This window comes from Lissotriton helveticus, chromosome 5_1 (genome assembly GCF_964261635.1).
Source record: "Lissotriton helveticus chromosome 5_1, aLisHel1.1, whole genome shotgun sequence".
Taxonomy (NCBI): Eukaryota; Metazoa; Chordata; class Amphibia; order Caudata; family Salamandridae; genus Lissotriton; species Lissotriton helveticus.
The window spans coordinates 1,158,585,739-1,158,612,975 of record NC_136065.1 but is presented as its reverse complement, the minus strand read 5'-3'; the positions used below and the strand labels follow the sequence as shown (position 1 = coordinate 1,158,612,975).

The 27,237-nt window shown below is 46.3% G+C and overlaps 1 protein-coding gene across 4 annotated transcripts in view; it reads right to left on the bottom strand.

Annotated features, from left to right (window-relative positions):
- ACSL5 (acyl-CoA synthetase long chain family member 5) overlaps window positions 1-27,237 on the bottom strand; it is a 248,611-nt gene that overhangs the window by 44,663 nt on the left and 176,711 nt on the right. For all 4 annotated transcript variants that reach the window (XM_078643777.1, XM_078643778.1, XM_078643779.1 and 1 more), the window contains 2 exons: window positions 26,221-26,298; window positions 16,849-16,983 (listed from right to left, as the gene is read on the bottom strand). In XM_078643777.1, coding sequence (XP_078499903.1) covers window positions 16,849-16,983; window positions 26,221-26,298 — 213 coding nt within the window. The remainder of the gene's footprint in view (window positions 1-16,848; window positions 16,984-26,220; window positions 26,299-27,237) is intronic.

The following is a 27,237-nucleotide window of genomic DNA, read 5'->3' as shown; positions in this document are numbered from 1 at the left end:
GACTGGAACATGAAGACATCCACAGCAAGAAAAAGAAATTGGATCTGGTGGACACCTTGGATGCAACTCGACGACCTGGACTTTGCATACAACATGGCCTTACTCTCCCATATTCATAGGTCTGTGGCAGAGAAGACTGACACAGTGGCAGCCACATCAGCACAACTTGGTTTCAACATCCACAGGGGAGAAACCAAGATCCTGAAGGCAAGGGCCAGACTGGGAACCCAAAGCATCCCTGTAAAAGTTTGTCAGACCAGCCCCAGTACAGTGCATAGTGCGTGCAGCGAGTGAACCTGATCACTGCAAGAAGGGTTTGGGGGTGTTCTCCCCCTAAGAAAATTTGTGCAAAAATAATGCATTCTACAACAATATTTCATTATATATTCAATTGGATTAGCTTTTAAAGCATAGCAAATGATGAACGTATAGTGCACCTGGATACAACAATCTTTGCTGGGGCTCTTCAATGAGTCCCTGAATATTACCCTCTATCACTGCCCCGTATCCCCCCATAGCCCTTCTCTAACCTATATTTCATTTGTTTTATATTTCCTCTCATACAGTGTAGAGTGTAGAATCACTTTACATCAGACACAAATACAGAGACAATGAATCATACGTGTGTAAATCAGTGCATAGAAAATTTTACATAAGACAAAGTGGACTACATGGTGTAGGATTCATGTCATCCATACTAGTAGCTAATTGTTAAGAGTTCTTGGTCTTGAAAAGCACAAACTCAGGATTCAGAACGTAACACAATTGTTAACCGCCAGATCACCAAACACCTAGTAAGAAACGACCTTCTGGACACATCCCAATGAGGTTTCCACGCCAACCACAGCACAAAACCGACCTGATTGCTACCACTGATAACATCAGAACCCTCCTTGACCGAGGTGAAACAGCACCCCTGATCCTCCTCGACCTCTCAGCTGTGATCAACACCATATCCTACCAACCTCTCATCAAAAGACTCCACTACATCAGGATCCAGGGAGATGCCCTCAATTGGATCGTATCCTTCCCTACAGGACACGCCCAGAGAATTAGCCTACCACCCTTCACCTGGGAACCCAAAAGCATAATCTGCGGCTTCCCTCAAGGCTATCCCTCAGCCCCACCCGGTTCAACATCTACACGACACCCTGGGCCGACGTCGTCAGCACCCACAGACTCAACGTCATATCTGACGCAGATAACACCTAACTTATCCTCTCGCTCACGGAAGACCCCTATTCCACTAAAAGCAACTTCCACAACACCATGACAAGTGTCGCAAACTGGAAGAAAGAAATCGGACAAAATTGCTGATCTTACGGAACAACACCTCCCTGGGGGACGACGCCTGGTGACCTGCAGAACTCAGACCCACACTCACACCGACAGATGACACCCGCAACCTCTGCATTATCCTGGAAAGCAAACTCACCTTGAAACGCCAGATCAATGCATTCTCCTCAGCCTACTTCCACACACTACAGCAAAAAATTACCTGCATGATGCCTATCCAATGCCAAGGTTCTTAAAACCTGGAAGCATGCAAACGGTATCCCTCTCTTGAAGAAGCCCTCACTTGATGCTTTCAGGCCTGAGAACTACCGTCCGATTTTGCTCCTGCCATTTTCTCCAAAATTACAGATTCTTATGTGAACACCATACTGATGCAGTATTTAGAGTCTAATTGTATTCTAAATTCCTCCCAGAATGGGTTCCGTCCCAAACATAGCACGGAATCAACTTTATTAGCTGTAACGGAAGAACTAAGAGCCTCTATGGATGAGGGCAACTTGACTGCACTCCTCCTGCTTGATCTCATCACAGCCTTTGACACGGTTTCACACAGTATCTTGCTTCTTTGGCTGCGTGAGATTGGTATCGGAGGCAGCGCCCTTGATTGGCTCTCTTCCTTTTTGGGTGACAGGTCATTTCAGGTTATTGCGCCTCCATTTCATTCTCTGATGCACCTTGCGCACTATGGAGTCCCACAGGGGTCGTCCTTGAGCCCAATCTTTTTTAACATTTATGTTCGTCCGCTGGCCTTGTTGGCGAAAACACGTAACATACAGTTGGTATCCTTGTAAGACGATACGCAACTAATATTGTCCTGTTCCAAAGACTCCTGTCAAGACATGACCAAATTTCAGGAGGATCTGGCAGCTATAGCTGGGTGGACGGAGGCAAATTGCCTCCAACTAAATTCATCCAAAACGGAGATTCTCCTACTTGGCAGAGATGCACACCGGTGGGCCAACAACTGGGGGCTGCCTACAATGAGCAATTCCCCCTTGCCCAAAACCGTTGTGAAAAATCTTGGTATAAGGCTGGATACAGACCTCTCATTTGAGGAACATGCTAAGTCTGTGGCAGGGACTTGTTTTGGTATTCTGCACGGACCCAAACCTATTTTGGGACTATTTTACCCCTGTACGCGCCAGCTAGTTGTTCAAGCCACAATGTCTAGGTTAGACTATTGCAACAGCCTCTTGTTAGGGGCTAATAAGTCTGTGATAAATTGGCTTCAACGTACTATGAATGCGGCAGGACACATTCAATTTGCATTACCTAATTACAGTCCAGAGTCAGGGGTACTGTGTCAACTCCACTGGCTTTCCGTGGAGCAAAGAGTCAGGTTTGAAGCACTTTGTGTTATTCATAAAGTTCTGACGGGCTCTGGCCCGGGCAATCCTTAAAAGTTTGGGTTACCACTATGTTCCTTCCCGTGCTATGCGGACCTTAATTTGATGCATGTGCTGGGTTTCAGTAGAGCCAGAATTGGAGGCCGTTCCTTCAAAGTGTTGGCTCCTACCTTATGGAACTCGCTACCTCCGGCTATTAGAACTTCTAATCTTTTGATGTTCAGAAAGGCAGTAAAGACATAGCTGTTCCAGTAACCTATTCATCTCTCTTTTTTCTTTCCCTGCTCTTCATCGCTGGGACATCTCTTTGCTGGGACAGGCATGCGCTTTACAAAATGCATAACATAACATAACATAAAGCCCCCCCACCAAAATACCCCTAGTTATCTCGTTCACAAGCTCAAACTCTCTGGCGATTCCAGATCCTCCAGAAACTCCAACACCTTTTTTCTGAAACTACAGAGATTCCACAAGAAGACAACCTACAACCATGCTTTCTCTGGGACTGCTCCAAGAATCTGGAACTCATTACCTCCAGAAATCAGAACTAATCCCTCAATCATATACTACAAGAAAGAAGTCAAAGAACTCCTTGTGAGCAAATTTCTACCCTAGTTCCAAATATTCCAGTTTCCTCAGTCGCTCACATGACTACTTATCTCTGGTTACCTAGTATGCTCTTCCTAACAGTACCGTCTTTAATTCCCTGCTTCTCAACACTGCCTGGTACTTGCAGTGGTCTGAACCATGCCATTATGTTATTAATGATTGAACTATGATATTCGGTTGTTACTGAATTTCATATTAATGTTTTTATGAATCTGTATAGCGCTCTGATACCTACAAGGGTCATGTTTGCTATATTAAAAACTATCAAAATAAACTAAATAAATACCCAAACAAACCCATTTCTAACAACAATAGGATAATGAATGACTCAGAAAAAAACATAACTTTCTGACCTGTACCATGCAGTTTGCACTCAACTCTTTCATGACACTTCGTAGCTCACTGTCCTTGACTATGAATGCAACATATGTACTGCACAATAACAAAAGGGTCTCTGTGACAAAAGCAGTAACACACTTATGCTGTTCTGTGATCTGCATGGTACACTTCCTTTGCATGAGGCATTTTAACCCTCTCCGCTACCTTAGATGAGTCAAAAACTGCCACTAGACAAAACTATGATCTCTCTCCAGCAGGTACACTAATCACCAGAGTTACCTTGTCACTTTTATTGTTGTTTGAAAACCACTGGATATACAAGAACTCTGCAACGGGTGCTTTCAAAATTGATGCACTGCTACAAAAACATCCCCCAGTAACAAAACCAGCCCCCACTCTTCCAGCCTCCCGGGGAAACACTTGATGCCCGGTACAGCCAGTCCAGCCATGGTAAAGGCTAACACAGCCATCACAACTGCAATCACTCTTGCAGGCCGTCTACTGGAAGAGGTTGAGGCCTTCACCTACCTGGGCAGTGTCAAAAACAAGCAGGTTGGCACAGGCGCCAACATAAAGGCAAGAATTGGCAAAGCAAGGGCTGCCTTCATTCAGCTAAAGATGTGGGGTTCCAAGGACGTAACCCTGCAAACCAAGATCAGGATTTTTAACACCAACGTAAAATTGGTCCTTCGGTATGGAGCAGAATCTTGGAGGACCACCAGCAACAATGTCCAGACCTTCATCAACACCTGTCTGAGGAAAATCCTCCAAACTACTGGCCAAACACCATGAACAAAAATGATCTATGGCAGGAGATTTCCAACTCCCAGCTCATGATTAAATCATGAAAAGATGCTGGGGATGGATAGGTCTCACCCTGCACAAAGTGCGATCAAACACCATCAGGCAAGCCCTCACCTGCCCCTTCCTCAAGTGAAAAGGAAAATAGGAAGGACAAGAAACACCAGTCGTCGAGCCCTCGCGGCTGGCTGCAAGCACCTGGAGTCAGATTTTAAGAAAAACCCATGACATAGATGTCTGGAGAGACCTGGTTTGTGGCCGGTACCCAGAAGGGGTAGTAGTCATAAGTAAATACAAAAACACATTGTGAATGATGGAAGATGGGTGTAAATATATTTACAGTAAAGGAAAGAAAAATATAAAAAATATCCTTCCAATACGGCTGTTTAAGTTGCTGTATCCTTGTATTTCACTTAGCACTTCCTGAGAGTGTACATTGATCATGGTACGGAAAAATGTGATAAGAACATTTTTAAGCAGTCTTTCATTTTCTAGTGGATGTTGCTCTTCGTCAGGTTTTTGTTTAACCTTTGTTGTAGCACTTACAATCCCCTTGCCCCTGAAATTTCAAGAAGTTTTGTAACCAGATGTACCCTTGGACAAGCATAGTTTACACCTATGCATGCCCTCTTTCATGAGTGATATTATTGTTCTCAAACAATTTGGACTTAAGCAAGTGTACACAATGCATGATATAATTTACAACTGTATATTTAGTCATGTGTATTGCTTATATACACCTACTATCCTAGCACAACATGAAAATACTCTACGGATGGTGCTCAAAGAAGCCTGTCGTGCCAAGTATAGACCTGTAGCATGGTGCAGAGGTGAATGGGCCCTAGCTATGACAGAATTTTTACTGAAAGCATACTTTTCTATTACAAATTGCTATTTGCGGACAAACTGTGAAGGGTCCCACACATTGGATGTGTGCTGTACACTGCAGCACACATGCAATATTTTGTTGTTTTGGTGGGATGAATATATTTTCCCTTGTTTGCACCTGTTTGAAGTTGGTGTTGTTTTTCAATGCCAAGCCTAGTCTGGCTATCTTGGTAGATATTGTAATATCCTACCCAGCCCGGGTGCTCGTCAATGACTACGAACTCAACATTCCAAATCTGCATTTACTTCACCACACTCTAATGCTTACGTCACAGTTTTAAGGAGTCCATCAGGAGCCACAATGGTTCTGTTATTAGAAACTCAAATGACACTACAGATAGGGGTGTTTACAATGATCCTTCTTGAAATGTGGTGCAAAGCAGTGTTTGCAATTGAAAAGTGCACATTTACAGTGCAAAACATATTTTGTGGTGGATAGTGAATAGTGGGTGTCGATTTCTTTCGGGCTAAGGCTGGCGGAGAGGCTTCAGTCTTTCTTTTTTTTAACTTTATTTATCATTGATTATCAAACACCCAATAATTACTTTTCATTTGTTGCAGTTGTCCATTGTACATTATAACAAATATCACAGTTAAACATGTTAAACTGTCCTCTTAACACCAAAATTATGTCCTGTCAGGTTATAAACACAGCATGTTATGTAACAAAGCACAATGGTTCAGCACTCCCCACAGCAAACAATAATAATCAAATAAAGATTTGAAGAATCCGTTCAGTAGGGCTTAAAAAAATTAGTTTATTCTTTTTCTTCATACAAAAAGCGTAGCCAACGCGTTTCGTCCAGAGGACTTCTTCAGGGCAAAAAGTGATGAGACTATGCCGATAGTTAATTTTGACGAAGAATAAGTATGTTCGCAGAATTTGTAGTCCAAGAAGTGGTGATGCTGTTGAACTGGCATCATTGTATGTCTCCTGATTCTTCTCCTGGGAATGTACTTAAGGCCTTTGAGGGAATCGTCACCAAAGTGGGAACCTTGATGTCTATTCCTGCACAAAGACCGCCTGCCAGAGACCCCAAGTGGTTTGACCGTCTGTGCTCGAAAGCTGCAAGAGAGCTAAAGGCGGGCCTGAAGTCCAGCCCTAGATACCAATCCCGTATTAGGCTTCTCCGTCTTAATTACAAAAGGGCCATGGCAACACGGAAAACTGAAATAAAGGACGCCATTTGGAAAGAGCTCTTAGATCCCAGCACACTAGGTAACAGTTTGAAATTCTGGGGACTAATCAACAGACCCCTATTTGAGAGGGAAGGGGCGGACGTTATTGGCACTAACATCTCAGAAGATGATTGTGTACAACATTTCAGATCCATATTTAAGAGCACCATGTCCGAGTTACGCCCCCAGCTGGGAGGAAGTGAAGAAATCCTGCTCCCGTTCACGTTGCGTGAGGTTGAGAAAGGTATCTCAGACCTGACCAGTAACAAGGCCCCAGGCCACCAGACCTCTTTAAATCAAATCAGTCCCTCTGGACTCCGGGCCTCACGGCCGTGCTTAATGCAGCGGTGGTGGAAGGGTGTCCAGAAACCATGGGGTACCTCCACGATCGTCCCAGTTTTCAAGAAGGGAGATCGTAACAGCACTAGTTGTTACAGACCTATCTCCCTTATTGAGTCTGTGGTTAAGGTCGTGGGTGGAATAGTGTTGAATAGATTGTCATCCCGGGCAAAAGAAAACAGGGTCATCTCTGATATCCAAAACGGGTTTCGCCCGGGGCATTCTACTCTGGCACAATGCCTTAACCTGTACATGATCCTCGGGAAGTATACCGTCGCCTGCAAGAGTGTCATCTACATGGCGTTCATGGACCTTTCCTTCGCAATTGACTGTGTCAATCGGGGGAAATTGTGGCAGTCCATGGGCGCCATTGGGGTGGATGTCACTCTGGTTAACTTCCTGAGGGATCTGCACAGGGACACTAGGGCGAACATCAGATTCTCCAGGGACCTCGGAGTATCAAGGGATTTCACTGTTGACCGGGGAGTAAGGCAAGGGTGTATTTTAGCCCCTTTTCTATTCAACTTGTATATTAATGAGCTGGACAAGACTTTGACCGAAACTGGGGTGGATTTCCCTTTTGTAGGGAGCAGGGGCCTTCCCGTCCTGCTTTATGCGGATGATGCGGTCCTCCTGGCCTGAACCGAAAGATGCCTGCAGTCTTTATTGAATGCCTTCTGTAGTTTTATGGCTGACCGTGATTTAGCCATAAACAAATCCAAATCCTACATACTACAGGTTGGGAGCCGCCCGAAGTGTAATTACCCTTTTATGGTAAATAGTGAAAAAGTGCCCATAACCACAACTTTCTCCTACTTGGGTGTCCTATTCGATGACCATCTAAATTGTGGGGCGCCCTAGTTGAGAGAAAAAGAGGAGAGATTACACGGGCAAACGCCGCTATCTTCAGCTTTGCGAACAAGTTGGGCAAGCGCCCAATTGCAGCAATGCTGAAGTTATACCAGGCGAAAAGCGTTGCAATTGGCAGTTATAGCAGCAAGCTATGGGGATATGTAGCAGCCATGGGCATTCAGGTGGCGGAGAACAACTTCCTAAAGCAGCAATTGGGAGTACCCAAAGGAACTTCAAATCTAATTACTCACGAAGAAACCCGGCTCCCATTTATTGGTGACACTTTGGCTATGCGCTCTCTGCTCTTTTGGCTTAAGTGTTGGTTAAATAAAGATCTTGCCCTTAACCATCAGTTGCTTAAAGAGGCCATGTCCTTGGATAACATGCTTAATATCCCCTGGTTAAAATACTTAAAAACCTGTTTTAATGAACTGGGGAGTCTGGACCTTTTTTCAAGTCCTGATACGATTACCACTGGGGATGTGGTTTATGTAAAAAATACATTCTCTCTATGGCAAAAATTAAACAGAGATGGGGCAGACTTGGTAAAACCCAGCGTACGTAAATTTATGTTACTTAAAACTGTTCCATCGCTGGAACCATAGCTTACGTGGCCCCTCTCTTCCCATGAGCGGTTCCTATTAACGAGGTTCAGGCTTGATTATTACCATCTTCTACTTGCTGTTCCTAAGGGAAGCCATAGAGGTCAGGTGTTGTCTCCCTGTGGCTGCGATGATTCATCTCCACAGCACCTGACGCACTTCATGTTCTTTTGCCACCACTATGATGCCCCCAGGAGGTTCTTCTTAAAGCCCCTTTTAAAAAAGATTAATTTTATCCAGGTTCGCCCAGCTCTTTGCTTCCTGCAAATGCTAAAACCAGAAAGTACCCTATTTGTGGTTGGATTTTTAAAATTGGCATTGAGACTGAGAAAAAGTTTCCCAAATTAACGGTTCCCCATATTATGGTTACTGTTTTAACTAAAACATTTATTTTAGTGTTTGCACATACTGTGCGGGCATCAGGTTTTTAACATGTTTGTGCCAATATTTGTATAACTCATTTATAATATTTCCTCATGATTAATGTATTTGTTTTTTAAATTGCCCCTTTTATTATTGTAATGTTGCTTTTATGGTTTTCTACTTGTAAAACCGAATAAAGTATTTTTGAATTTGAATTTTAGTAGTTAAGACCGTTTGTATGTCGTCTAGGCTCCTGGGTTCTCCCTTTGGGTAAGACAGCTGCCAATCGCTCAGGGAGGACAAAGTCTGCCTCCGGGCACAGAAATGGGATCCGTGCGTCCGGGTGGTACTAAGCAAAGGCATACCTACATTGGGCTACCAAATAGTATAAATAAAAATCCGGCACTCCAAATCTGCCTCTGTCGTACGGTAGTGTAAGTATCTTCCATCGAACCCGTGGCTGTTTTCTACCCCATACCAATCTGACAAGATGGTATCGTAGTGTTGCAAAAGAACTCTGGGTGAGGGGCATGGGGCCATTATTAAAAAGGTATAGAAATTTGGGGAGAACCATTATCTTAATTATAGCAATTCTGCCTGCCATGGACAAGGGGAGGCTCAACCATTTCTCTACTTGGGTCTCCAGTCTCTCCACCGCTCGATCATAATTGAGGCGTATGATCTGGTCTTGTTTCAGGTGCACGTGGATACTCAGATATTTGATGGAACCCGAGCACCATTCCAATGGAAACTCGCATTCCCAGGGGGTGGTGCTGCTGGTTAGGGGAAAAAGAATTGACTTATGCCAATTAATTCCCAGCCCAGAGTGACTAGCAAAGGGGAGTATTTCCTGTATGAGTGGTGCCAGGTTTTGATGTGGTTCTCTAACATAGAGGATGGTATTGTCGGCGTATAAGGAGACCAAAAGCGGGCCCGAATTACAATGCTGTCCTCTGTGTAGATGTCGTTCCTGGAAATGCTGTATTAAAGGGTCCATGGCAAGGATGAACAAAAGAGGCGACAGTGCACACCCCTGACTGGTGCCACGTGTTAGTGCGAATAGACCAGAAATGGTGCCATTAATGCGGAGTCGCGCCATAGGCTGACTGTATAACAAGCTCGTAGTGGCTATGAAGCCCGCTGGCATAATCATCCGGCACATTATAGACAGAAAAAAGGGCCATTCAAGTGTGTCAAAGGCTTTTTCTGTATCTAGCAGAATAGCTGCAGCGGGAGTTTCGGGATTTATTCTATGCAACACTGCGAACAGAGTTTGCAAATTTAATGAGGTCGAGCGATGAGGGACGAAGCCTGATTGCACTGGAGAAATAATAAACTCCATTAATTGTGAAAGTCTGTTGGCCACGATTTTAGCAAGGATGTTATAATCTATATTCAATAGTGATAGAGGTCTGTATGACCCACAAAGTAATGGATCCTTGTTGGATTTTGGGAGGAGAATAATGACCGCTTCGTTTAGTGTGGGGGGCAGCGTTTGTTTTTCCAGGGCCTCAGCATAAACCTCAATCAATGTTGGTGCTAGAAGATCTGAAAAGGCCCCGGTAAAGCTGCCAAGGCCCGGGGCAGAAGAGCCACGCAGAACTTTGATTGCTCCACGCACCTCATTTTTCGTAATGGGCTCTGCCATGAACTCCTGCATGTTTCTTTCTACGAAAACTAAAGCGATTTCGGACAGATAATCCTCTCGTGCGGTTGTATCACTGCTGTGTCTTGATGTGTATAGTGCCGTGTAGTAGGAGAGGAACTCGTCCCTAATTTCAGTGGAAGTTGTGAGAAGTGTCCCATCATTGCCACGGATCTCTGTAATGTATGCATTACTGTAGGGCGGTCCGAGGATCTGAGCCAGGGTGCGACCCGGACGGTCAGCCTCCCCGTATCTTCGAGCAGTTTGATATTTACCCAAGTAAAGGATTTCACGATCCCCTGTTTCCGTATATTCAGAAAGGAGGGCTCGCCTCTTACCGTGTAAGGAGTTCGGGGGAGCGTGTTGTGTTTCTGCGTCTAGCATTTCTAGTTCACTCTCTAGCAGTGCCAGTGTTGTGCATAGTGCTCTGAGTACTCCTGCGTGTTTGGATATGCACACACCCGTGAATGTAGGCCTTGAATCCCTCTCACAGCATGGCCCAGGAGTCAACCGAGCCAGTATTAATAGTAAAGAAATTTTCAATTGCTTCACTAACCTCATGACAGAATAGATGGTCTAAAAGGGCGTGGCAGCGGAAGTTGCCTTTCAAACCCCTCGGGCGTGGAACTTGGAGACATAGCTGGATAGGGGAGTGGTCCGAGTACGTTCTGGGGAGGGTCTTCAACTCCTGATACCAGGGGGATACAGCCAGGGAGATCAGCCAAAAATCGATCCTAGTCCATGTGTTGTGTTGACCAGAGTAATGTGTGTAATTAGTGGTGGTGGGGTTGCGCCTACGCCAAATGTCTATCAGTGAAAACTGGTCACAGAGGTCACGGATCACGCGCTGCACTCTAGGTTTGCTGTCCGCGGTGCAGGATGTGCTATCTAAGTCTGTATGCAAAAGGAGGTTGAAATCCCCACCTATCATCATCAGTGCGGGTTCTAGTTTGGAAAGTTGATCGCGGAGTGCGTGGAAAAACTCTGGGGAGTCCGTATTGGAGGAGTAGACACAAATCACTATAATCCTGTGTCCCATTACCGACCCCACCACTATCACGCACCGACCCTCCCCGTCCCTGATGACCAGCTGGCAGCTAAAAGGGACCCTCTTATGGATTAGGACTGCCGTGCCTCTCGCATAATTACTAAAATTGGCAAAATACCTATGGGCACCCCAACTGGCAGCAAATTGTGCCCCATCTGTAACAGGTAAGTGAGTTTCTTGTAGAAAGACGATGTCTATGTTATGTCTACTCAAGTAGTGCACTACCTGCTGTCGCTTACGCTGATTATTAAGGCCTCTGACATTCCATGACAATAGGGACAAATTAGAGGGACCTGCGTTGAAACCTAGCTGTGCTATCTGAGTGCGCTAAGAAGTGCGACAAGGACAAATGTCATGGTGTGTACAATAAACAAATTCCAAGGACAGCATGAGAGATAATCAATAATGAAAGCATTGCACCCTATCCCTAACCCCCACCCACCATCCAGCCTCAATGCAGAAATGGTAAAGCCTGCCCCAACCTGTAAACAAAAACCAAAGTACCAATCGATTATACAATAGAAGAACTCAATTAGAAACAGATACATTCAAATCAGCCTGAAAGGACCCAAGGTATCCACCAAGGGGGGTGGCATTGCCAAGTCAGCAGTCCAACTACGGAAAGTATGCTCAGTCAAGTTACACTGTGTCCCCAAGTATTTCTAATTACAAAAAGGAAGGCAAAATACCCAATGGTATCACCCAACACTGGAGCCAGAGACCAGTTCCAAGCTTGCGACAGACCCACTGTGCGGGGGAGACAGGCCGCCCCTGTCGTCCCGTGGCTGGTCATTGTTGTTTTTATAGGTGCAACAGAATTCTTGGACCTCATTAGGATTATCAAAGAAACAAACGCAACCCCAAACCTCTACTCTAAGACGTGCAGGATATAACATGCCATATTTAAGGCAAGGTTTCGAAGTGTGGCCTGTACTCCAGTTAATTTACGTCTGGCGTCCTGCACCATCACCGTGAAGTCAGGGTAGAGAGTGATTTTGGAGCTCTGCCAGGTAACGTCCCCACGCTCCCTGGCCAAGCGCTAGGCCGTATCTGTGACTCAGAAGTTCGTGATGAGGGCTATCAGGGGGTGAGGAGGGAGGCCTGGGTTAGGCCGAGGACCGAGGGTGCGGTGGGCCCTCTCCACCACAAAGCCAGGTGTAAACGAGTTCCTCCCAAACATGTCTGCCAGCAAAGTTTCCACAAAAATGTCTAAGCGACCCATTGCTGTGAACTCCGGAAACCTTAAGAATGCGCACATTGTTGCGGCGGCTGCGTGCTTCAAGGTCTTAATTTTTGATGGCCACTTCCTTCAGTATGCGTTCCATTCGGTCTAGTCGTTTGGTTGCCTGTGCGGTTCCATCCTCAATGTCGGAGATCTGGGGCTCTGCCACATCTAGGTGCCTGTCGTGCGCTTGGATCGTTGCTCCCATTGATTTGAGCGTTTTGTCCAGAGAGTCGGAGCAGCTGTCCAAGGACCTGAAACCTGCCCTCATTTCTTGTAGCCACGCCGCTGTATAGGCCGAGGTTGATGCATCCCCAGCAGGGCTCACCTCCCCCGTTCCGCCATGGCGGGGTCACCCTCGGCTGTTTTATCCACCAGTTTCTCAAATGGGAGTGTCCTTTGTTTCGGTTTGTGACCCATGCCTTCTCGATGTGACCGGAGACTGCCCCGCCACCACTGCCGCCCCTAGGATATTACTGGCTGCGATGGGGGTGTCGGGGTGTAGGAGTATCGTAATAGCTGCTAGGCTCAGCAGCGTCACAGAATCCCCAGAAGCACCACCACAAAGACTGCAGTGTCAGTCCCGCACCTGCAACTCCCGTCTGCAAATCAGAGCCCCTGAGGCAGTCATATATCCGCTGCCATTTGGTTTGCTGTTAGTAGAGGAGAACCGCCGCAACATGGGGCCAGGCCGCAGTCCGAGGGAGCATCCTCCAGGCCATCAGGCACTGCATGCGTTTCAATAGTGAGCTGCCGAAAGGACCGTGCAGGAGGCCGGCTGGCGCCCAAGACCGGCAGGAGCCGCCTACATTCAGGGTGCACATAAACGCCTCTGTGGGGGAATAGCGCCTCGCGGGTGGAGCCATTGGAGCGAAGAGCACCACCGCAGAATGTTCGGCCCAGTCTATCAAGATTCCGCCATTTTAGGTGGGGGCCACACGGGGAATACACCAGGCGCCGGGGGAATTCAGCAGGCTCATACACTCGTACCCCCGCGATGTTTGCGTCGCCTTGGTCCAGCCACATCTGCCCCACACAGGTTAAGAGTGGAAGTAGGAGTCGGGAAGCCGCCTGGCCGGGAACCACACAATGGCGCCTGCCTCAGCCACGGTAGCGGCGCTTATCGTGCAAAGGTGGAGAGAGCCAAGACCAATCAACCGGCACCCGGGCACTCACCGCATTGCAGGACCCCACACGGAAAGTATGCTCAGTCAAGTTACACTGTGTCCCCAAGTATTTCTAATTACAAAAAGGAAGGCAAAATACCCAATGGTATCACCCCACACTGGAGCCAGAGAACAGTTCCAAGCTTGCGACAGACCCACTGTGCGGGGGAGACGGGCCGCCCCTGTCGTCCCGTGGCTGGTCATTGTTGTTTTTATAGGTGCAACAGAATTCTTGGACCTCATTTGGATTATCTAAGAAACAAACGCAACCCCAAACCTCTACTCTAAGACGTGCAGGATATAACATGCCGTATTTAAGGCAAGGTTTCGAAGTGTGGCCTGTACCCCAGTTAATTTACGTCTGGCGTCCTGCACCATCACCGTGAAGTCAGGGTAGAGAGTGATTTTGGAGCTCTGCCAGGTAACGTCCCCACGCTCCCTGGTCAAGCGCTGGGCCGTATCTGTGACTCGGAAGTTCGTGATGAGGGCTATCAGGGGGTGAGGAGGGAGGCCTGGGTTAGGCCGAGGACCGAGGGTGCGGTGGGCCCTCTCCACCACAAAGCCAGGTGTAAACGAGTTCCTTCCAAACATGTCTGCCAGCAAAGTTTCCACAAAAATGTCTAAGCGACCCATTGCTGTGGACTCCGGAAACCTTAAGAATGTGCACATTGTTGAGGCGGCTGCGCGCTTCAAGGTCTTAATTTTTGATGGCCACTTCCTTCAGTAGTCGTTTGGTTGCCTGTGCGGTTCCATCCTCAATGTCGGAGATCTGGGTCTCTGCCACATCTAGGCGCCTGTCGTGCGCTTGGATAGTTGCTCCCATTGATTCGAGCGTTTTGTCCAGAGAGTCGGAGCAGCTGTCCAAGGACCTGAAACCTGCCCTCATTTCTTGTAGCCACGCCGCCGTATAGGCCGAGGTTGATGCATCCCCAGCAGGGCTCACCTGCCCCGTTCCGCCATGGCGGGGTCACCCTCGGCTGCTTTATCCACCAGTTTCTCAAATGCGAGTGTCCTTTGTTTCGGTTTGCGACCCATGCCTTCTCAATGTGACCGGAGACTGCCCCGCCACCACTGCCGCCCCTAGGATATTACTGGCTGCGATGGGGTTGTCGGGGTGTAGGAGTATCGTAATAGCTGCTAGGCTCAGCAGCGTCGCAGAATCCCCAGAAGCACCACCACAAAGACTGCAGTGTCAGTCCCGCACCCGCGACTCCCGTCTGCAAATCAGAGCCCCATAGGCAGTCATATATCCGCTGCCATTTGGTTTGCTGTTAGTAGAGGAGAACCGCCGCAACATGGGGCCAGGCCGCAGTCAGAGGGAGCATCCTCCAGGCCATCAGGCACTGCATGCGTTTCAATAGTGAGCTGCCGAAAGGACCGTGCAGGAGGCCGGCTGGCGCCCAAGACCGGCAGGAGCCGCCTACATTCAGGGTGCACATAAACGCCTCTGTGGGGGAATAGCGCCTCGCGGTCGGAGCCAATGGAGCAAAGAGCACCGCCGCCGAATGTTCGGCCCAGTCTATCAAGATTCCGCCATTTTAGGTGGGGTCCACACAGGGAATACACCAGGCGCCGGGGGAATTCAGCAGGCTCATACACTCGTACCCCCGCGATGTTTGCGTCGCCTTGGTCCAGCCACATCTGCCCCACACAGGTTAAGAGTGGAAGTAGGGGTTGGGAAGCCGCCTGGCCGGAACCACACAATGGCGCCTGCCTCAGCCACGGTAGCGGCGCTTATCGTGCAAAGGTGGAGAGAGCCGAGACCAATCAACCGGCACCCGGGCACTCACCGCTTTGCAGGACCCCACACTCAGTAGAACGCTGCTCCAGACGCTGCGGGGTCAACACTCGATCGCGATCGTCCTCCTAGGCAGCCATCTTGTCTTTCTCCGCGTCTCTGTCAGTTTTCGTGACGGGGCTCTTTCCCGTGTGTCCCTTCATTTTTCTGACTCTCAGTCCATGTCGCAACGGTTCAGGGGTGCCGCGATGTCCTTTGCCACCGCCATGATGGCGGTGGAATGTGGGGACAGCATCTTTATTGTTGGACTGCCAGCTGAGCTTCAACACCACGCGGCCATCTCAGCCCGCGGCTTACCCACGCCCCGTCGAGAGGCTTCAGTCTTGACGTAAAAATTTATAGGCCAAACTTTAGTTAGAACTTATGTTACATGACCACTGTGTGGTGTACATTGAGTAAGTGTTAGCATTTTAACAGAAGCACATGACTGCAGTAAATACATAGGCCTCAGATTAAAAATCATGGCACAGAAAAGGAAAAACATTTAAGAATTTTACAGAGAGCAATTGGTAGTCCCTACATTTGCCTGAGGAGTGTCAGGCTCACTAATTCACCATATTCCTATCACCACAGACATAACATATACACTTTCTTTACACTCGCCTTTCAGCTGTCATCTCTTCAATTAGTCTGTTATAGTTTTTTTTAAGAATTCAGTTGTTCTAAACAGAAAATATATTTGTTTGGAATTGATTGTAAAATGGAAATCTCATAGTCTTCTGGAAAGTGCAATTATATCACAACTTGCCCATCACAATGATCTCAAAGCCATAGCTCCAAAGAAGTTGTACTTGTCTTGTGAATGAAACCACTTAGTAACTGGGGAAATAGACTGTGACATTCCTCAGTAGTAGAGGATAGTTTTGACTTCAGAAAATTGAAAATGCTAAGTGTGGGACCTTCTCAGTGCTCTTCAATAATACTATTATTAACTATCACCTATATTCCATCTAGGTGTTTAAGTTTTGTTAGGTGTATTTGTAAAACGCACTATCATCCGTGAGGGTTTTCTGGTGTGGGGCACAGCGCATGTATTCTTGATCATCAAACGTGTATGTCCCAAAAACTACTAAGAGAAATACTCCCTTGGCTGCTTGATGTCTGCTTCCAGAACAGATACCCCTGTTATTTAAGTCCCAAGTGAAAACAAAGATCCCTTAAAAAAAAAGATGAAGACTGACTCTATATCAGAATTCCAACAGTGCTTTCTGCTTTAAAACTGTTCACATAGACTCAACACTGATCAAAAGGAATTTTTCAAGCCAAGAGTCCCTCTGTGGCAGAAGTGGTGCACATATTAAACAAAACATAACATAACTCTTATGGAATTGTTCCTTTGCATCATCAGTGCTTACTTTATCATAGATCCTGTTAAGCAGTCGTGGCACAGTGGGAAAGAAGGTTGGTCGCAGAGCTTTCATGTCATCGGTCAACAGCCGGATATCCCCCTGAAAGAAGCCCACACGTGCTCCGCAGCAATATATCACAGTCTGCAGAGATAATAAAAAAGAATAGTATCAGTCTACATTCATCTTAGTATGACCCCTGATTTCCTGACCTATTTCCTGTGGTTGAGGTTTTTGAAATTATTTTCACCTATTTTGTCTGCACAACCTGTTGCAGTCTCATAGTTTCCTGTTCATTCATTTTAATGAAGATTGAAAACACAAAACCAATGGTCCATTTTCCTTGACATTTGCGTTTTTAAGTATGGCCCACTGACTTGGAATCAATTGACTGGTTGGAGCTTTGCCAATAAATGATGTGATTCTGAATACGCCCGTTTTACTCACTGCCCGTTTTACTCACTGCCTCTCAAATTAGGAATAAGTATAAAATAAATACATAAATATAAACTGTATAAATGTTCTCTGCAGTTTGCTTTACAACTAAGTGGGGATAGAGTCACGCTACATCAAATAGTTAATAAATCACAAAGTCGGTGGGAGCCACTCTAGTTATGGTTAGTTAAGAATTTTCATCAAAAAGCCGTTTTTAGGGCACATGCGCAGTCTCGCTGGCGAGATTTAATGACTTGGAGTAGCGAGGTTACGCCCTAAACGGCGGCCAGCCATTGGAGAAGAGGTCCCAGTGACATTCTTCTTTGGATCCAAGCCCCGTCCTTTTCGGATTGGGGGGCGTGTTTTTGACTCTCTTTCTACTTAGTGACGTTCTCAGTCAAAAACACGCCCCCCAGTCTGAAAAGGACGGGGCTTACAGACAAAAGTGTTCCTGTAAAAGTGTAAGGCGTGTGCTTTACATTGTTGCGTTTTCTGGTTATCTTTCCTACTGGCTGCAAACATGCCGCCCACCACAGGCAGCCTCGTGGACCTGAGGAGTCGTGGTGTTCAGCAAGACCAGCTACCCGTACTGCCACAAGGTGCGCGGGGTCCGGCAGGAGAGGGGCCAGGGAATGGAGAACTTGCCGGGACACATGCCGGTGTGGAGGGCGCCGGAGCGGGACATGAGCTTACTGCCGGTGTACCAAGGGAGGAGCAGACAGGAAGAGCAGGGAGGGCCGGGAAGCTATCCTCAGGCCGGGGCATGCGGCGCTCCTGCTCGTGACTGAAAGGCTCGTTGGCGGGTGACATTCCTGTCAGAGCTCAGGCCGTCTTCCCCGCCATTTGCGACCCCCCCATCTCCTCTGTTGATGTGCCCGACTGGTGAGTCTGAAGATCCTCGCCCGCAGTCACCATAAGCAGGTCGTCTTCCTGACCATTTGCGCCCCCCCCACCCTCCTCCTCCTCTGTTAATGTGCCCGACTGGTGAGTCTGAAGATCCTCGCCCGCAGTCAATATAGGGCCCCAGCCGTCCTACTGTGTGTAGTTCTTGTGTAATACTCTGCACTTTCCTGCTTCAGCATGCCCTTTTGCCGCAAATCGTTACTCAATCTTTTCTTCCGTAGTTTGCGCCATGCCTAGTAGTATAACACACAAGATGATGAACGGAATGTTGCACAATGGCAAAACATTCACCCCCAGTCACAGATCTGGGTTTAATCCATCGTTATTTTGCTCACCAAGCCACCCCAGTTCAGACATGGCCATATGCAAATCAGTCTTGACCCTGTGCCTCATGGAGGGCGCCGGAGCGGGGCATGAGCTTACTGCCGGTGTACCAAGGGAGGAGCAGACAGGAAGAGCAGGGAGGGCCGGGAAGAGCTCCTCAGGCCGGGGGCATGCGGCGCTCCTGCTCGTGACTGAAAGGCTCGTTGGCGGGTGACATTCCTGTCAGAGCTTAGGCCGTCTTCCCCGCCATTTGCGCCCCCCCCCTTCTCCTCCTCTGTTGATGTGCCCGACTGGTGAGTCTGAAGATCCTCGCCCGCAGTCACCATAGGCAGGCCGTCTTCCTGACCATTTGCCCTCCCCCCACCCACCTCCTCCTCTGTTAATGTGCCCGACTGGTGAGTCTGAAGATCCTCGCCCGCAGTCACCATAGGCAGGCCGTCTTCCCCGCCATTTGCGCCCCCACCCTCCTCCTCCTCTGTTAATGTGCTCGACTGGTGAGTCTGAAGATCCTCGCCCGCAGTCACCATAGGCAGGCCGTATTCCCCGCCATTTGCGCCCCCCACCCTCCTCCTCCTCTGTTAATGTGCCCGACTGGTGAGTCTGAAGATCCTCGCCCGCAGTCACCATAGGCAGGCCGTCTTCCCCGCCATTTGCCCCCCCCTCCTCCTCCTCCTCTGTTTATGTGCCCGACTTGTGAGTCTGAAGATCCTCGCCTGCAGTCACCATAGGCAGGCCGTCTTCCCCGCCATTTGCGCCCCCCTCCTCCTCTGTTAATGTGCCTGACTGATGGGTCTGAAGATTCTCGCCCGCAGTCACCATAGGGCCCCAGCCATCCTACTGTGTGTAGTTCTTGTGTAATCCTCTGCGCTTTCCTGCTTCAGCATGCCCTTTCACCGCAAATTGTTACTCAATCCTTTCTTCCGTAGTTTGCGCCATGCCTAGTAGTATGTGACTCCCTCGTCACACCTTCAGGTAACGTTCGCGCTATATAAAATCGCATTCAATTATAATTAAATCCTATTTTAGAACGCGCCGCGTGTGGTCTAGAAAGAAGGAACTAGGGAGCAGTCATGGGGTCACGGTATGTTGCTCTATGAACGAGGTGCCGAGGACAGTGTTGCTGCCATAGGGAGTAGAGGGCAGTACAGCGTGCTTCTCCTTGAGTGGCTGCCAGATATAGCGTGCTAACCTAGAAGTCGGCGCTAGACAAAGAGGGCCTTCTCAGACGGAGGTGTCCAGGGAAATGAGCTCTTCTAGGAGGTAGGGTTAATAACAAAGCTCGCCTGCTCTGTAAAGTGAAGCAGGCATTGGATTAAGGGCTAGAGTGGCTGACGGTGACGCTGGGGAACCAGGTTCGAGTCTGGTGGGAGACTCAGGTATCCTGTGATTCTGGGCAAATCACTTAATATCCTTGTGCCTACAAGAAAAATAATATACAAAAAAATGAATGTTTCCCTCTGTCGTGCAACTGGCGCTCGTGTAAAGCGCTCTGAAACTTTTGAGTTCACGCTATATAAAACTGCCAAAAAACAAATTAAATGTAGAGTAGCCGGCACTGCTGTGTTGTGTGTGGCTCTGTGTGTGTGTGGCCCTGTGTGTGTGTGGCTCTGTGTGTGTGTGGCTCTGTGTGTGTGTGGCTCTGTGTGTGTGTGGCTCTGTGTGTGTGTGGCTCTGTGTGTGGCTCTGAGTGTGTGGCTCTGCTTGTGTGTGTGGCTCTGTTTGTGTGTGTATGGCTCTGTGTGTGTGTGTGGCTCTGTATGTGTGTGTGTGGCTATGTGTGTGTGTGGCTGTGTGTGTGTGTGGCTGTGTGTGTGTGTGGCTCTGTGTGTGTGGCTCTGTGTGTGTGGCTCTGTGTGTGGCTCTGTGTGTGGCTCTGTGTGTGTGTTTGTGGCTCTGTGTGTTTGTGACTCTGTGTGTATGTGGCTCTGTGTGTGTGTGGCTCTGTGTGTGTGTTGCTGTGTGTGTGTGTGTGTGTGGTTCTGTGTGTGTGTGGCTCTGTGTGTGTGTGTGGCTCTGTGTGTGTGGCTCTGTGTGTGTGGCTCTGTGTGTGTGTGGCTCTGTGTGTGTGTGTGTGTGTGGGGCTCTGTGTGTGTGTGGCTCTGTGTGTGTGTGTGTGGCTCTGTGTGTGGTTCTCTGTGTGTGGGTGCAAATGCAATAGGTCTCGTATTTGCGAGAGATTAAGCTATTGGGATTGTAAATGACAATGCCATTTATTTAGCTGTTTTCAAAACCAACACATAAATAAAAAGTTTGTCATTTACAATGCCAATAGCTCTAACTTTTTTGAAGGCGAGACCGTTGCATTGTACATGCTTGTTTGTTTTTGGTAATAACTTTAGAGCTGTTTGATGAGTCTGCACTGAACTTTCTACTTAAACTTGTATCCAGTTTAAGTTCAACATGGCAAGTTTCGTACACATCCATCCGGTGGCAAGGAATATAATAGAAGGGACAAAAAAGCAGTAGCTCTCATTGTGAATCGCTTAGAAATCTTTGCTGTCTGCTACAGGTAAAAAGAATGAAATTGCACCAAACTTGGGCAAGAAACTGGGTGGGTTATTCACAAGCCCCACGCGCTGCCGGTATGTCACTTTTTCCCATATTAAAAGTGACGTGCCGGCGACGCAAGAGGCTAGTAAATAAGCCCCTTAGGACTCTACTCAGAGGAGTGGCTTTGCTTTGTCTGGCGTAAATATGGTCAGTATTTTTTATGAAATTAATACAACAAAATGTTTTGGGGGGCTCTAAAGGGTTCGAAGTTAGATGTATCTTACCAGTTGTTTTTGTTTTGCCTATAACTTTAGCGCCATCTGACAGTTTTGCGCAACATCTGGGAGAAATGTACCATGCTTTGCTTACACTTTGAATGTTTACATTTATGCATATCCATCAAGGAGTGGCATGGTTAAAAAGGGGAATTGAAAAGTGTCATTGCTAATAAGTACATCACCCTTTATTTAATTGACATGAAATTTGGCAGACATTTTGAATGTTTTGTCTTCTGGGGATACAGGAAGTTATTTTCTTTACCTATTCAACAAGGTGAGCAAAGTTAAAATGGGGCTGAGATGTTTTCATGTGCTAATAACTTTGATGTTGTTTAATATATTTGCATGCCATAAGACATGCAGTGAACAAGTTAAGGGGGATCACATCAAATCTTGATTTCAAACTAACTTTGACCAAGTTTCACAAATCTGCGTGACATTTGGCAGACCCATAGAATATTTAACTTACCCTTGATAGTTTGCGTTTGATCAAAATCAGTCAACAGGGGCAAAGCTAATGTGGGCTGAAAAAAGTGTTCATTTGCTGGCAACCGTGGCATCATGTAATGAATCTGCATGAAATCTTGAAGAGTGTTACCAAGTTAAGCCAAGAGCAGGGCTTGAAGATTTAATGACATCCGATAAGGAGGGAGAAAATTAAAAGTAGGGCTTTTAAAATCTTTTATTTGCTGGTAAGGTTGGTGTGATTTTCTAGATAAGCAAGAAATTTGGTAGAAGCTCGGAATGTTTTATGTGATATGTTGAGTTTTATGCAGCTTTAAAATGCGGGTCTTGGTTAAAGGAGGTGTGTATAAAGTGTTAATTTGCAAATCCACACACAATTCCTCAGGGATTTACATGTTAAGTTTTTAGTTGCTGTGTGAAGTCAAGCTCAATAAAAGGATGATGGGTTTGTATGTAGATCCAACAAGGAAACAGCAAAGTTAAAGGAGGGGGAGTTTTGATTTGGGTGAGAAAGTGGATTATTATTTATGGTGGATGGCAGCCCACAACAAGTCATTATGTCACTATTCTTGTTAGGTTAAGTATAGGTTTTAGTAATTTAAACCTGAGCTCAATCCTTGGTAGCTATGGAACAAAGCAGACATGCTTGTCTTAAGAAAATATATAAAACATTTAGAACTATAAAAACATTTAAAAAGTAAAAGACACAACACAATAAAAATCCCACTCCAATTTAATGAACAATAGGACACCAAACAGACAAAAATCCAATAAGGGGAGCCAGAGACATGATTTGTTTAAGTTTTAAATTAAACAAGCGTCAAAAAGCACAAAGTGCCAAGCACAGGCAACTGGTCGCACTAGACCAGGATAATGGTATGGTTTGAGGCTAACCTTGATAGAGCACAGGTCAGATGCGAGGAACAGGTTTGTCCCAGCCAAAGTGTTACTTTCAGATTTTAAAACAATTCTGAGAAGGCTAAGTCTTCAGCAGGACAAAACAGCAGGCTGGACCAGAAAATGGGGTTGTCGATGATGGGTTGCCACTGTTCACAGTCCTGGTGCAGCCGTCACTTAATGAAGAAAAGCTTTGATCAAGAAAAGCCCGGAATCATGCGCAAGAAAGAAGTTGCTCAAGTCAATTGGCTGCCACTTGGCGTCAGGCCTGGTGAAGCTTCATACCTTCGGACTTAGAACCTTTTTCTGGAAGTTGCATTACTCCAGCAGGTCAAAGCTGCAGACTGTCGCTGAAGAGCGTTCAAATTTGTCAGATGGTGGTTGGTTTTAGGCCCACTAATATGAATGTGCTGTTGTGGAGAATAGCGAACCCGAGCTGGTACGGCGTCAGGCCCACTGATGATGCACCCTTTGCAGATCTGTTTGGGTTGTTGATCCCAGTCAGTTCTCCATGCATAAAGTTTCTAAGTACCAAGCTTTAACTTTAACCCCTTCGACGCTCATGACGAGCTGGGCTCGTCATGCAGTAGCCTCCTGCTACGCTGATGACGAGCCCAGCTCGTCATGTAAAGTGGTATCTGTAGAATCCCAGCACAGGAGAAAAATCCCCACAGCGTTCAAGGTGTTAAGCTGGAGCAGTACAGTCTGAAACCAGTCAAGCATTCCAGGACCTCAGAAACAGCACTTGGTGTGGGGGGGGGGTTGTCAGGCTCAATCAAACAGAAGCCACCAGCACAGGTCCCGGGATGGTCCAGTAGGAAGTTATTAGCTGGGGTTTCTCAGGATAATAGACATCTTGCAGCTTTTGTATCCCTGAATCGTAGTAAAAGGTCAGCCAACTGGCCCTTGGAGTTCGCTTTTTGTCCTGCATACACGTGGGAGCAGGCCCAGCTCTTAAGGTTCTCATCACAGGTCACAACAACAGGTGCAGTCCTTCTATCTTTCACAGGTCCAGTGGTGAAATGCAGAGGGTGCCCTGGTGTGCCACATTTATTTTAGGCACTTCCCTGTGGTTGGGGGTGAATTCTGGCCCGTTCCTAACCAATAGGGAAAACGCTCCCAGGGGTTATCTTACCCACATTTGCAGCAATGCCTGTGTTCCTTACTCAAAACAATCTCACTGTGCATCTTTTCAACTAAAATAAATATGTAAGAATCTTTCTTCCTGTCTGAAGAGCTCCTGTGCCCTCTCTAGAGGTGTGGCCAAGAAAATTAGTAAACCCTCCTCTGTGGTCACTCAAAACCGGTTCTGTGGGAAGCTACTCTCCCCATGGGATTGGTGCCTGGTTCATTAAAAGCACAAAAGAGGTAGTATGCCCAGGTTGGTAGCTACATCTGACCGTGAGAGGGTAGACCTTTTTTAAGATAATTAAGTCCCTGGGACTGCCTAGATGGTCATCCTATAAAATAATTAAAACACAACGTTACACTGAAGAGCTTTGTCTCAGCTTTGGGAACAGGTTCGCAACTCATCGAGGAACTATTCTGCTCCTGGGTGACATTTGGACGCTCATGCAAGTGGGCTTTTAGAGAATTTGAGCAGGTAAAAGGTGACTTTTTGAAGGTACCTGCTGTGAAATATTTAGTACAGATCTGACTTTACCAATAAATTGTTTTTTTAATAAATATTTTACAAAGTTCAAGAATGAACTTTTTAACTGGTTCCTAGTTGGAGATAATATTATTTAATTTTAATATTTACCCTCAATGCTTTTCTACGGAATTACTAACCTGGCTACAATGAAACTAGCTGTTGGGGCCTTGTCATTGTGAGAGCATGTTTAGCATTAAACCTTTACATGTCCTGCTTTTAAACATCATGTACCTTGCCTTATTGGGCATCAAGGCTTACTTAGGAGTGATTCATATTTTAAAAGAGTGCTTATGGCTGTCAAAAGGGGTTATTTTGACAGGTTGATTGCATCTCTAACCTGCACGGCCAGGTTACTGGTGGCAGGCCTGCAGTCATACTTTGCCTTTTAAAGGTGCAGTTGGTGGGGGGGGGCTTAGGGCCCCTTCCCTTTAAAACACAGCTTGGGAAGGGAGGCTGCACGCCCGCTCCTCTAATTAATTAAATTAGCCCTAGGGGACTGGGTCCCTGAAGCTGAGAGTGGCTCGGGAGAGGGCTGCGCGCCCCTGTCCCTTACAAAATACTTCGGGCTTTTGGTAGGGTGGGCTGAGCTCAACGCTAACCTTCAGGTGTAGATACAACACACAAAAAGCAATACAAATATGAGACAAAGGATTACAAGTGTCAAATCAAGTTCATAAGCCATCAATGAATGCAACAGATAAGAAGGACATAATCTGTTTAAAAGAATGAATTAAAATTGGAGAAACTGAGTCTAACATCCCAATGAATACTGACTGGCACACCAATTAACATGAGCGCTGAAGGAAATCAATGCTGGTTTATAGGCCAAAGCAAATATGTTGAGAAAGGTATTGCTATGAAACTTTTTAGGGGACTATCAAAAATGGATCTGACCTGTGAGTTTATGCTGTCTGATATATTTGGTGGATAAGCTCTGGTGAACAAATGAATTTCAAAATAAGGGGATTATTTAGTGTTTGGTGGTGAGGGATCTTTCATAAATTGCAGAGCTCCTGCTCCACCAAACTCGTTACTCACCCCGTTTAGCAGTGGTGAAACATCTAGGTTTCTAATGGCAGACCCTCACCTGGCTCGGTTGTCAGAAACAAGTGACCCTATGGTTTGGCCAATACAGCGTTCACAGTGAGGGTCGCACCCCCTATGTACAGCGGAGTGAACATCACAGATTCTGCTATCTGTGCCCACCATATGACCCTGGTTGTCCGGGGAAGGAAAATAGGTAAATGTCCCTTACATGTATGGAGAAAACTCAATGTGCATCAAGGACATTTATTTCGAGTGCAGAATGAGCTTTCGTCTAATAATTAACTTTCTTTGTGCCAACAAGTAGGCTAGATCGGTGTAAATCTCCAGTGGCATGTGAATATGACTGAAGGGCTAGCCATTTAAGCAAAAGCAAATGAAGCAATATGAAGGTCTCAGACCTTAAAGGAGTCTAAATTAATTTTCCCCAAAGTAATTCAGGGGGGCACCAATTAAAAAAACACACATGGAGCAGATACCTAGAAAAATTAGTTAAGGAAAATCGATTAATCGCATGTGTTTACTTATCCAAAAATGCAGACATAGGGTAGTAACATATACAATTTTGGGCCGGATGGATGTAAGTTGAGTTGTAAGCAGCTGGTGTTTTATGCACACCAACTGCTTTGCGACGCACCTGAGGTTTGCACTGTCACTGATGTACTAATCAGTCGCACTGTAAAACCAGAATTCGAAGGCATAGTTTTTTGAAAAGGGCAAAGTAAGCATGCGTAAAATCCTTTTTCATGCTTCTGAAATCTCTGTAGTCTGAACACAGGTCAAGAGGCAGGCAATACAATATAAACATACATAACAATCATGGGCAATAATTGCTGTCAGTCAAAAACAAAAGTGTGGTCTAAGCTTCAATAGAAGCAGTTGGACGCTTACCTGAACCACTCTCTCAAATGTGTGAGCTAGAGGGAGGTAGGATATTGCAACGTCAGTTGGCTTTGGTGCAAAGGTGCTCTGCAGGAGAAAGAGCACAAGACAGGTTGAAATGCTACAGTTACTCCCAAGTGCTACTTTGACCATGCAGACTTTTATTACTCAACAGCCTTGCAGACCAATGCATGCCCAGATTCCTAATCTGGGGCTAAGAAAAAGCTTTACCCTGACCATGCATAATGTACAATTCAGATTACCACATTATTTAGTCCTGTACCTAGAGAGAAACAATATAAAACATAGACCATTTATGGAAGAGATGTTCTCTATGATCAAATATAGGGCTCTATGTGAAGAGAACAGAACTAAACGCCTAAAAGCTATCTATCTATATTTGCATGGTGCTTTCGTTGGGTACTATGCATGTGCAGTGTCAAAATTCTACATGTCACTTTCTAATATGAGAGACTATGGAAGGGTATATTGGATTAGCTAAACATTGCGTGTCCTCCGTGCTCCCTATGTGGCTTTAAGAGAATCATTGTGGACTAAGAAGCTCCACGTCATAAGTCAGAGAGTCACTGGAGGGCAAGCCATTTAGCAGACTCTTCTCCAACAAAAACTTCTCACAACAACGTTGTATGCCAGAATATCGAGGTCACAAATAACAACCTACAAATATACTGACTCTAGATTATCGACTAATACTATATTGTCGAGCTAAGTATAGAATATTAAGTATATTTTATCTGCAAGGTACGTTTATGTGGAGTTAAGCATTGTAAATGAATACCTTTATATATTTTCTAATCTAGATGATATAGTGTTTACCGATATTCCGCTTTGATATTTTTGTTGGCCCACCTCTCACAGCGTTCCCATCCACCCACAAATAAACCATTAACATAGACGTTTCTGATCAATAAATCAGAGAAATAGAAATTACAGCAAATTTTTCTTCTGCAGGAACCAGTTGTGGTATATATGTTTTGTACGTTCACCTAAACCTATCTAGTTGGA